Source organism: Limulus polyphemus, unplaced genomic scaffold (assembly GCF_000517525.1).
Source record: "Limulus polyphemus unplaced genomic scaffold, Limulus_polyphemus-2.1.2 Scaffold36, whole genome shotgun sequence".
Lineage (NCBI taxonomy): Eukaryota > Metazoa > Arthropoda > Merostomata > Xiphosura > Limulidae > Limulus > Limulus polyphemus.
In genome coordinates this window covers 1,474,131-1,487,022 of record NW_013665646.1, presented here as the reverse complement: position 1 = coordinate 1,487,022, position 12,892 = coordinate 1,474,131, and the positions used below count along the sequence as shown (strand labels likewise).

General features: G+C 35.8%; 1 protein-coding gene across 1 annotated transcript in view; it reads right to left on the bottom strand.

The window, feature by feature from the left end:
- Nucleotides 1-1,778: 1,778 nt before the first annotated feature.
- The window catches only part of LOC106461096 (elongation of very long chain fatty acids protein AAEL008004-like), a 39,429-nt gene continuing 28,315 nt past the window's right edge, over nt 1,779-12,892 (bottom strand). The window contains exons 6-8 of the mRNA XM_013920887.2: nt 7,461-7,566; nt 3,140-3,276; nt 1,779-2,326 (exon numbers count right to left, since the gene is read on the bottom strand). Of these exons, the coding sequence (XP_013776341.1) occupies nt 1,976-2,326; nt 3,140-3,276; nt 7,461-7,566 (594 nt within the window). The 3' untranslated portion in view covers nt 1,779-1,975. The remainder of the gene's footprint in view (nt 2,327-3,139; nt 3,277-7,460; nt 7,567-12,892) is intronic.

Here is a 12,892-nt window from a genome sequence, read left to right as displayed (position 1 = left end):
GTACACAATGGGCTGTCTGTGCTATACCCATCACGGGTATCCAAACCCAATTTTTAGCTTTATACGCCCTCGGAATTACCGCTAAGCCACCAGGGGGTGAACTGTCTTGTTAGCATTAAATACTGAAAAACACGATAACATATTGAATGTTGTTTTTGCATATTTGAAGAACACAATCAAAAACGTTTTTTTATATTTAATTTATTCCTTGACCTTAGAAAAAAAATATACATATAGCCTTCTGGCAACGTAAATTATTTGTTGCCATTAACAACCGGCACTATTAATGTAATGCTTTCATTCAAGAACGTTAGGTGGTGTTATGTGGAGTTTTCCGGTAGGACAGCGGTAAATTAACGGATTCTGAAATAATGAGTTCGATTCCTCTCGGTGGACAAAGCAGAAAGTCCATTGTGGCTTTGTTAAAAAAACAACAACACACAAACAAACAGTTATGTGGAATGCTCCTAGCGGCGATTTTTGAAAAGTTAATTATTTACAGGTTTATACATTGTTTTACTCATTTCAAACATTCGTTAAGTTCTATGAGTGCATATCAGTTTCTGACGCCGTTTGTCGTTCTTATTATTTATAAACCTTCTCAATTGAATGCTCTGCAATTAATTATAATAAACAACAACACTTGCTACGAATTTTTAAACTTTTAACGAGAGGGAAAAACTATATCTGGGGGCTTCAAGATAATAATAAAAAACAATAAGTTTTCAGTTCAGATGTTTGTTAGAACGTTTTCTGAATAAAAATTATTAATCTCGGGGGGCTTCTTGTTATCCCTATGAAACAAATTTAATTTTAAAACTGTGTGAGTCAATGTTATACGCGAAAAGAAATTTGCAGATGAAAAAATCGGGGTTTAGATGATATAAAGAGAAACTGGCATGAATCAAATGCTAAGTTTCGCCAAATTTTTTTATGCAGATTTTAATTTTGCGCTATTTTCTTACAGCTCCGAAATCCGGGGTTCGATTCTCCACAGTGGGCACCGATAATGTGGCTTTGCTCTAGGACAAGCAAACAAACTTTCTCCACCATATTCTCAAGTATCAGCTACACCTTTTGAAAAATGTTCAATTTGAGCAAGTTACACCATTTGCTATAGCTTGCGGTTATTTTCTCAGTTTGGGTCTGCACGAGAAATAGCCATTATAAGGTTTAATTTCAATAATGACGGGGAGGGTTGAGAATAGACCGATCGCAGTAATATCAATAATATTATTTTCTCTCTCATGATAATAAAACTTGTAATTGGTATACTCATTTTTCTAGTTATCCACTCTTTTTGTTTTCACTAGCTAAATATTACGATTTTTCTCACTTTTTTTTATATTTTGTGTGTGTGATATTTATTTATTTTGATTGATTGTTTGTTTGAAGTTATGCACAAAGCTACTAATATGTAACCTTATGACTCTCCACGAGACTGATATAGGGTATCGGCGATCGAATCTGATCCCTCTACGTCCTGGGACCCTTATGTCATCCCACTCCGTAGAACGGGAACGTCAGCTACTTGTAAATAAATTTTGTACAGAAGTTGAAACTGATTTCATGCCCCCCAGTGGCACAGCGGTATGTCTGTGGACTTACAACGCTAGAAACCAGGTTTCGATACCCGAGGTGGGCAGAGCACAGATAGCCCATTGTCATACCGGGTTTGGTGACAATCAGTCAAGTGTTTCGCCAGTTATAAACGGATACACAGGCTTTTGTCGAATAATGATTTAGATAATAACTGTTGATATTACAATAGGATTAACTTCTTTGGAGCAAATGTAATTCGAGTTTATTTTAGTATAAACAAATCAGCTACAGTCTCATTTCCTAATAAAGAGATAAGAAAAATGAAATAAAGCAACTGTAAATGGAAAATGTTATTTTTAATTGATGGTTTGACATTACTAAAGACATTTTTAAAGTCACTCTTATCATCTAATGAGTTTCGATTTTTCTGGGCTCATTCTTTTTTCTGTGCTTTTCTATTGTGAATGTTTCCGTTGTGATAGTTGGACCCGTTTCGAAGTTTCCCATTTACCACGGTTCCATTTTTTAGTCCATTATTTTCGAGAATTGTAGACCCGTTCATTATTTGGTCATTTCCATTTTTTCGCTCTCGATCTTTTTTTTCTTTCATCGTCATTTCTCGATTTTCTTCTTGCCTCTTAACGTAAGCATGGATATAAAAGTTGAGAAACATCACTAAGAAGAAGATGGCATGAGCAAGGATGGCATAGGCAAATCCGGGATGAAAGTCACAACCAGAAAACAGTGGAACGACGGCATGAAGTCCAATGAGTACAAACTGAACCTGTGGGAAGAGAAAAATACAATGTTTGTTTCAAAGTTTTCGCGCAAAGCTACACCTGTACATATCCGACTCTAATTTTAAACTAATAGACTACAGAGAAAGCAACTAATCAATAGCCAACTCTTTGGCTATTACTATCTGACCAAATAGTGGGATTTGACCGTCATTTTTATGACGCACCCACGACCCCAAATTGCGGAGAACGTTATTGCGACATCAGTCAACGAACCATGAACCCTCGGACTCATAGTCATATTGGTTACAGGGCCCATAATAACACATGAGCCACACAAAATCTTTGAACCAGAGTCCAATCAATATTGCAATTAATTCCACTCATTACTTCTAGGGAGAGTCCTTTTTTGTTGTTATTTCTCACAAAGAAAATGAGCGATTTCGTCCAATTATTTTGTTACTACTTCTTACCAATTGTTGCAACAGATAAAAACATAAAATTACTCAGTATGATAGGTTTTAATCACCATTAGTCAATAGTAAGAGAACAACTCGGTAACTTGAGGGTTAATAAAGAATTGAACAAATTATGGAAACACGGTACACTAACCATTAGATCACGCCCGGAGTTTTTGAATATATTCTTAAAATAACTATTTTGTTAAGTTATCTAATTCGTAAAGTAAAGTGAAAAATATATCTTCATCCTGTAAATGATACAATAATCTCGTGAATAAGTAGTCCTAAATTCGTCCTAGAAATCAACCTGCAGAAACGTAAAGTGTATATAATTCAGCGCACGTGTTGTTTTAAAGTTGATATTGTAACAAGGAGATTATTTATCCAGAAACAGCTCACCATTTGTATGATGGTGATATACTTCTTCCACCATAAATACGGCTTCATGTGGGGTCCCAGTGCGGCCAGGCAGTAGTAGGCATACATTATCATATGGACAAAGCAGTTGACGAAAGGAAAAAAGGCGTTCTGTCCACCTGAAATATACAGAAGAAACGATCACGTGTTTAGCTACATAAATTACTGGAGAGTGTTTGGAATAAACATTTTAAACAAAAAATAATAATAATGAAGGTTTGATTGTTGTTAAGTAAGAAACTACACTACACAATGGCCTACCACGGGTATCGAAATCTGATATTTAGTGTCGTAAGCCTGCAGACTTATCGATGAGTCAGCAGAGGGAACTATTGGTTAAATGTTAGCTTTTGTTTTTGTTTGTAATCAAGCACAAAGCTACTCAATGGGCTATCTGTGCTCTGCCCAGATCGAGTATCGAAACCCGGTTTCTAGCGTTGTAAGTCCGCAGACATAAATGTTAGCAAGTGACAGTGAGACTTTAATATAATATTGCGATTAATGTTGCCGACTAATAGGAAGATAATAATTAACAGACCGTCCATGGTACGTGAATAAACGCGTTTATAACGAGGACTTCTTCCTAAATTTCAGCAAAATAATTCGTAATATTCTTGAAATGAATCTCGCGGGAGTCGTTTTACTTGAAAGTTAAGTTATCAAACTTTACAAGTTTCATTGGTCTACTTACCAGATCACTTGATAACATCAATATGGTAAACAGTAAGTAAGGTATTGATCTTAACCCCAAGTTCTCACTATCTTAGAGTTGGATATGTTTTATGTAAATACCCTCTGGAATGCCTCAATTATTTCGTCATTGTTTCTATATGACTTGGAAAGGTAGCCAGTAAATATATCCTATAGATTGACAAAGTTTTAACTTAGAATGCTGTAACTGGATACGCAGCTACAAGGCTTCATTTATAAGGATATAAGGCCTAAAGAATGTTACCCACTCACTGAAATACTACCTGAAAATATGTGTAAATACATTCCAGGTCTCAAGGAGCTCCCACCGCGACATAAATTACGTGTTTGTCACTTTCTATTATTCAGTCGTATTTTGATTAATTACCCTAAATATCATAGTCTAAGATAACGTGGTCCTAAATATCGTAGCCCTAGATTTCGTAGCTCTAAATATTGCACTACTAAACAACGTTGCCCTTAGATATCGTAGTCTTAGATAACGTAGCCCTAAATATTGCACTACTAAACAACGTTGCCCTTAGATATCGTAGTCTTAGATAACGTAGCCCTAAATATTGCACTACTAAACAACGTTGCCCTTAGATATCGTAGTCTTAGATAACGTAGCCCTAAATATTGCACTACTAAACAACGTTGCCCTTAGATATCGTAGTCTTAGATAACGTAGCCCTAAATATTGCACTACTAAACAACGTTGCCCTTAGATAGCGTATAACGTAGCCTTAAATGGTGTAGGCTTAGATGGCTTAGCGCCACCCCGCTTGTCTCCTTGAGAGATTATTATTTTTTCACCAGATAGGAAAAAAAATTGGAAAATCCATAACACTCTGAACACTACTTTTTCATACTAATGGTAGTACGGCACTAAAAATTTTTATTTGATAAAATAATGCAACAAAGAACATAGAATAACAGCATGCAAAAAGCAGACAATGTCCTGTAACTATCACAATTTTTCTGGCGTTTCTAGCCATGCAATATGAACCGTTAAAACGTCATCCATCCACAAAATATCTTCCCGTCGGAAAAAAACATTTTCTTAAGACGCGATCTACAAATCTCTATACAGAAAACAACGTAATATAATACGTCATTTGATAAACGAAAACCTTTCATGTCTATTGGCTGTAACTAATATAGCCATAAACGTAAGAGAGAAATACATGTATTGACAAATCCCGAAAGAGAGGATGTAACAGGTGGGCGTGGCAGGAGGAGTCTGATTTTCTATTTGATGGCTTTGTAACCAAACAAGATTGAAGGCTAATACAAATTTGCTTTTTTACAGCGATTTAAATTTTATACTTACTGGAGGAGTGATAAATAAAATAGAGAAGAGAGGATGCTTAGAGAAACAATGTCACAATTCCCATATTAGGATTCAGGATTTTTTTTTTCGTATTGATGTCCATTACCCACTGCCTCACGTACCTGTTGCCTCGCCTACCTACCGCCTTCCATATGGGGTCGGTGCCAGTTTGATATATTTTTTTTGTTTTTTAATACTGTTTGTGTTCATTTATTTTAATAAATAACACTGTACTGTAACAATCTATGTTTACCAGTACCTAAATAAAGTACTTATACATCATTCCCCAGTAAGAAACAATGCTTTCAGTTACATACCTTCATATATGTAATGAGAGCTGATTCATTCAGAGCTCTGTTCTCAAGAACCCTTTCTGAGAGTTAAACGGGGTATTACTGTATTAGATAATGTAGTACTATATAACGTAGTACCAGAAAATGTGGTATTGTATAATGTAGTACTATATAACGTAGTACCAGAAAATGTAGTATTGTATAATGTAGTACTATATAACGTAGTTACAAATATTGTAGTCCTAAATAATGCAGTACTATATAAGATATTCCAAAATATTGTAGTCCCAGATAACGTAGTCTCAGATAACGTAGTCCTAAATACTGTAGTAAGTGAGAGGAGTTTGTTTTGTTGATTATCAGAGGAACAATTGTTATAAATCGAGACCCCTTACCCACAGGAGGGAATAATTCTTTCCATTAGTGTTACTCAGTATCGCATGAAACAGTAGATGGGGTGAATAATTGAAGACCTCTTATCTTGGCTATCTATTCAGCTCCCAATTTTTAACTGCTAGGCGAGTAAATTCCTCCCCCCCCCCGATAAAAATTGTGAAATATTGTTAACCCCGTCAAGGGCATACATCAAGGGGTTTTCCCCATAAATCAAGTATCGTAATAATGGCTGGAGACGGCTTGAATGTGTAATGAAGAAAAACTTTAATATACGTTTTCTTCATTACCCATTCAAGCCGTCTCCAGCCATTATTAGTCTCAAAGTGGGTTCCTCGTCATCGAATTTCAAGTATCGTAATGATTCACTCCGAGATTTTAGTTTATGTGGCGAAACATTTAACACTTATATCCTACTGATTAATCAATAACAAAGGAAACAAATCTTTAATCTGGATAATTCAGAGCTTAGACCCCGTTCAAAAGATACACTCTCTTGACATATGGGTTGTAACTGTATGCAATCATTACGTTCCTCTGTTTGTTTGTTTCTGAATTTCGCGCAAAGCTACACGAGGGCTATCTGCGCTAGCCGTCCCTAATTTAGCAGTGTAAGACTAGAGAGAAGGCAGCTAGTCATCACCACCACTCTTGGGCTACTCTTTTACCAACGAATAGTGGGATTGACCGTCACATTATAACGCCCCCACGGCTGAAAGGGCGAGCATGTTTGGTGTGACGGGGATTCGAACCCGCGACCCTCAGATTGCGAGTCAAGTGCCTTAACCACCCGTCCATGCCGGGCCTTAAGTTCCTTTAACTTTTGTTGAAACTTAAGACCTTGAGTTTTTTAAAAATCAAAGAAATTGGACAACTTATATGTAATGTTATCCAGCCATTAGTAACGACCATGAAGACTATCTAAAATAAAGCCGTTTTTACCTCTAGATATACACGTGTTTCTTCTAAACCCAAGGTCCTGGCGTGTTTTTCTCAGTGTTTGAAAAGTTAATTTGTTTTACGAAAAACAAAAGAACGCATAAGGCATAACGCAAGGTCTTGCAAATTTAGTTAATCAACACCTTTTATGCATTGTGTTTTATGTTGTTTAGAGTTTAACATCGCCAGACTAGTACTAAATAACGTAAGATTTGGTCGAATAGTGTTTTATGTTGTTTAGAGTTTAACATCGCCAGACTAGTACTAAATAACGTAAGATTTGGTCGAATAGTTGAAAAATGCTTTTCGCTCACTAACAACCATGTTGTTTAGAGTTTAACATCGCCAGACTAGTACTAAATAACGTAAGATTTGGTCGAATAGTTGAAAAATGCTTTTCGCTCACTAACAACCATCTGTGGTTTTCACTCATTGGTTTCGAAATTAACATATTTCCAGAAACTTGTTTTTTTAACTCCATGCCCCATGTTTTGGGTTCTTTCCTGTAACTGTTCTCGAACCCGTTGAGCAGACATGGTAATAAACATTTAAACAGAAAGAACTGAATGCTTTTCCTAGTGTGAGTACCAAGAGTGCAAAGAATGTATAATTAGGTGTCTACTCCAAGTTGTGTTTTCAAATATAAGTTACTTACCAGCACCAAATTTCATACCAATCCAGACACCCCATGCAATGAGGGAATGGTGAGTGACGTGAAGTGCTGAAATGTGGGTAAACTTCTTTCTCAAGACGAAAAAAATCTGCAAGAAAACGCACGTCACAGTCAGCATAAAGACTTAGGTATGGAATCGCGTGCGGAATAACTACTACAGAATTGCAGGTTTAAAACTGAGATTCGTGTTCGGGCTATGGAGAGAAGACACGGAAAATAGGATCTACTATAGAATTAGTTCGATAGAGCAGAGATGCACCACAAGCACAGAGTAGATGGGAAACAGAAAAATTCTGCTTAAAACAGAAATGTTTATTAGCAGAGAATATTGAAATGAAAAATACTTTGTTTAAGAAAAAAATTCACATCAGAAGCAGAGAGAAGTTAAGACAGAGAAGACTTCCTATAGAATTACTTTAATAAAACTGGGATATCTGTCAAAAACACTCACACCCCAGCAGTTGAGATTTGTAACAATACTGTTGTTTAAAAATAAAAATAACATTAAATATTAACAATGGCGACTACTAACTTTGACTGCGTAATGCTGGTAACTAATAACTTTGAGTATGTAATGTCAGTGACTACTGACTTTGTCTATGTAGTATTACTAAATACTATTTTGGTTGTGTAATGCTGGTAACTAATAACTTCGATTATGTAATGTCAGTAACTACTGACTTTGTCTATGTAGTATTACTAAATACTATTTTGATTGTGTAATGCTGGTAACTACTAACTTGGGTTATATAATACAGGTAGCTACTGGGTTTGTCTATGTAATATTAGTAATATTTATTCAAGTACAAACTTTTAGCGAATAGCTCCGCCATCTCTTGACCGATTTGAGATCTAATTACAGTTTTGAACTCAGGAGATCAAAACCCTTTCGGTTAGTGTATTTGACCACGCCCAAGGTCTCATAGATTAATTCACTCTAATGCTGCCTAAAAGAATTTCAAGTGCCGTGGCTATTGAGAATTCCCTCTTGTGTTTTAGATATTTTGCTAGTTGATAATATTTCCTAATATCTTGTCATCTGCTATTGATTCTATTGTCTTTCTTGCATATAAAAACCGATTTTTATCAAGCACTGAACATGTGTAAATAACGTTTAAAATAACATGGTGCCTGCGTTTCTTTGCTCTGTGTAAATGAGGACACTTGTTGAGGATTTTGTCGTGTCCAGAAAGTTTCATGAAAGATTTAGGTAATTTTGTTATCAGGCTTTTGGTAGGAGTAACACTAATGTACTCGTCAGTCTTAGCTAGGTAGTTTTGTATTAAGACACTGCATAAGAAAAGTACCTAACTTTATTTTGTGTTAGGTCACTTTTCAAAAATTGATTATGCGTAGAAAATAGTTATGAGTGCGTTTCGTAATCCTGTATCGAGCCTATGGCTAGACACTGAAGTAACACAAGATATCTCTTGAGGTGTGCCGGGCGTAATCTAATGGAAAATTAGTGCGTTTCGTAACCCTGTATCGAGCCTATGGCTAGACACTGAAGTAACACAAGATATCTCTTGAGGTGTGACGGGCGTAATCTAATGGAAAATTAGTGCGTTTCGTAACCCTGTATCGAGCCTATGGCTAGACACTGAAGTAACACAAGATATCTCTTGAGGTGTGCCGGGCGTAATCTAATGGAAAATTTTCCCGACAGTGAATCCGAAGATGAACAGTTTGAAGCCTATTGCCTCAAAAACGCGCTCCGCATTTTGGGGCTATGGATGCAATAAAAGAATGACGGTCAAGTGCCACTATTCGTTCAGACAACAATAGCCCCCAAAATTGATAGTGGATGCCGTTCACTAGCTCATTCCCCTCTAGTCTATCAGTTCAATATTATGGACGGCTAAGCGCAGATAGTCCATTATTGTAGCTATGAGAGAAAATTCTAAAAAAAAACATATTTTCCGCGACCTGCTCACGAGCGAAACTACCTATTTCACTAGATTGATCAAGTCCCTCTTCGGGCCCCAAGGGTTCTGATTGCATAACTGGCTATTTGTTTGTTAGTTTTGTGTAATGGGGCTGTACTATTCTAACTGTTAATTAGAACACCTGCATAGCGCACCTTTTTTTTTTATAAGTAAACATAAACTATACTTTATCCTTTATTAGTTACCTCAGGTTATTTTAGCAACAGTTCCTTCATTAATTCTTTTTATAAGTAAACATAAACTATACTTTATCCTTTATTAGTTACCTCAGGTTATTTTAGCAACAGTTCCTTCATTAATTCTTTTTATAAGTAAACATAAACTATACTTTATCCTTTATTAGTTACCTCAGGTTATTTTAGCAACAGTTCCTTCATTAATTCTTTTTATAAGTAAACATAAACTATACTTTATCCTTTATTAGTTACCTCAGGTTATTTTAGCAACAGTTACTTCATCAATTCTTTTTTTTTCGGTGCTTCTACCATACTGTGTTGGACTTTAACAGCTTGCTTGACCAACAACCTCGTTCATATAGCGAAACACGAAGGTAGAACTATTCAGACCAATGGGCTCTTCAAGTTTCACAACATTACTGACCTTATGGGAACTTCCTAGTGGTATTCCCACGCATGATGACGTAAATTACTATAGTTAGATACCTGATTTCTGTGTATTATTTTTTTTTCTCATTTCTTAACCTTTAAATACTTGTGTCTGGAACAGGGTTAATGTCAGTATGCCCGTGAAGGTCTCATTGATGTGTTTTGAATTTCGCGCAAAGCTACACGAAGGCTATCTGCGCTAGCCTAATTTAGAAGTGAAAGATTAGAGAGAAAGCAACTAGTCAACACCACTCACCGCCAACTCTTGGGCTACTCTTTTACCAACAAATAGTGGGTTTGACCGTCACATTATAACGTCCCACGGCTGAAAGGGCGAGCATGTTCGGTGTGACGGGGTTTCAAACCTGCGACCCGCAGTTTGCGACTCCAGCGCCCGAACCACCAGGCCATTATTGACGTCATCTTAGGTAGACTTATGAGATAAAGTTTCCATACTTATACTAAAACACTGATCTGATAATGAGCCACAGTTTGCTTTAAAATCGAGTATGAGTATCTTCAAGGGACTTAAATTCCGACCACTACTACCTTTCACGAAGGTTAAATTTGATTGCGACTACCTTCCACAAAGGTTAAATTTGATCACAACTACCTTCCACAAAGGTTACATTTTATTACGACTTCCTTCCATATAGGATAAATTTGATCACGACTGCCTTCCACAAAGGTTAAAGTTGATCACAACTACCTTCCACAAAAGTTAAATTTTATTACGACTTCCTTCCACATAGGATAAATTTGATCACGACTACCTTCCACAAAGGTTAAATTTGATTACGACTACCTTCCACAAAGGTTAAATTTGATTACGACTGCCTTCCACAAAGGTTAAATTTTATTACGACTACCTTCCACAAAGGTTAAATTTTATTACGACTACCTTCCACAAAGGTTAAAATTTTATAACGACTACCTTCCACAAAGGTTAAATTTATTACGATTAGCTTCCACAAAGGTTAAATTTGATTACGACTACCTTGCACAAAGGTTAAATTTGATTAGACTACCTTGCACAAAGGTTAAATTTGATTACGACTACCTTGCACAAAGGTTAAGTTTTATTACGACTACCTTCCACAAAGGTTAAAATTTTATTACGACTACCTTCCACAAAGGTTAAATTTTATTACGACTACCTTCCACAAAGGTTAAATTTTATTACGACTACCTTCCACAAAGCTTAAATTTTATTACAACTACCTTCCACGACTCTCTTTTCTATTTATTGATTTTTTAAAACAAATCTGAATCGACGAAGTTGCAGCGTCGGTTGATCTACTATTATCGTTTTGTAATTGTCCATTTTTAGAAATGTGATGTTATTCCGTTCTTCGTGGGACTCGGCATGGCCAGGTGGGTTAGGGCACTCATCTCGCAATCTGAGGTTCGCTTGCCTTTTCAGCCGTGGGGTTGTTATAATATGACGGTCAATCCCACTATTCGTTGGTAGCCCAAGAGTTGGCGATAGGTGGTGATGATTAGCTGCCTTCCCTCTAGTCTTTCTCTTTTAAATTAGGGACGGCTAGCGCAGATAGCCCTCGTGTAGCTTGGCGCGAAATTTAAACCGTTTTTCGTTACTATTTACACTTAATAAAATATCATGTTATTCATGTTTTTCGCCTTAAGAAAACAAATTCAGACGTTATAAAACGTCTGCTATCGCATACATAGGCGATCAAAATAAAACAGTAGTCAATTTTAGCTTTTCGTGCCTATTCTATCGTTCAACACTCTTTACCCTACTTTCTCTTGTATAGCCAAAACGCCTATGACCTATAACCAATAAAATTTTAAATTAAGATACAGCATAACATAGGATTAAGTAAAATTAGTCCGTTGGAAACGTAAAGCAGTCGTTACCTTTTTCTTGTTCTAGATGAGTATTGTGAAGTAATATTTAAGTTTTTTCAAGTCTGTTTCTGGCTAAAGTGGATGTTTTCGATAATCTGCCTTCTCACTACTTTAACAGTTAAAACTTAGGAGTGGTTATGAGAAGATAACTTTTCTCTAGCTTTTAACAAAGTTCTGAAATAAACAAACAAGCCATATTTACAAGCTTCTGACTTAAAATCCATATGGACTAATTTAGGGGAATGTGTAAAAAAAAATAAAACAAGAAAATCAGTAGTCTGTCGTGAATTTTTATCACGATTATTAGGCCAATGTTTTTATTGCGATCGTTTAATAATAAAACAAAGGTCGCTTTATGCTAAAGTCAAGATTATTTAAGCTACGTGTTTTTTTCATAGCTACTGCTGAATGATTATCACATTTAAAATTCGATTCGATACTTGTAAATAGATCATTTTTAGAAGAAAAATAAAACATGCGGAAATAAGATAAAGAAACAAGTTACCTGATTAAAAGTATATCTTTTTAGAAATAATAAAAAAAAACTAATAACAGAATACAAACACAAGAGAGTCAATACAAATATCAAATAACCAGTTATGGCCTGTTGTGGTGCGAAAAACAACGAATAATTTAACTTTCTGGCATATTCACGTTCTTAGTGAAGCGATTTCTCATGCAGGAACAGTAACTTTCGAACAGTGCTAGGCTCTTTGACCGAGATTTGTTTTTTAATAAATAAAAAAAAATGATAATTTTATTATCTTGCCTAGTTGACTTCATCGAATAAGCATTATAGATGCAAAACAGTTTGTGTGTGCATGAATATATGTACGTGTCTGTACAGCATATTGTTACGTATCTGTTTGTTTGATAATTTTCGGTAAAAATTCTTTCCGAGTGACTTCAGCCACACAAGTCCCTTCTTGATTAAAACTAGTTTGTTTTTCTGGTTACAAACTTTGTAATGCATTTAATTTCCAAATTCACT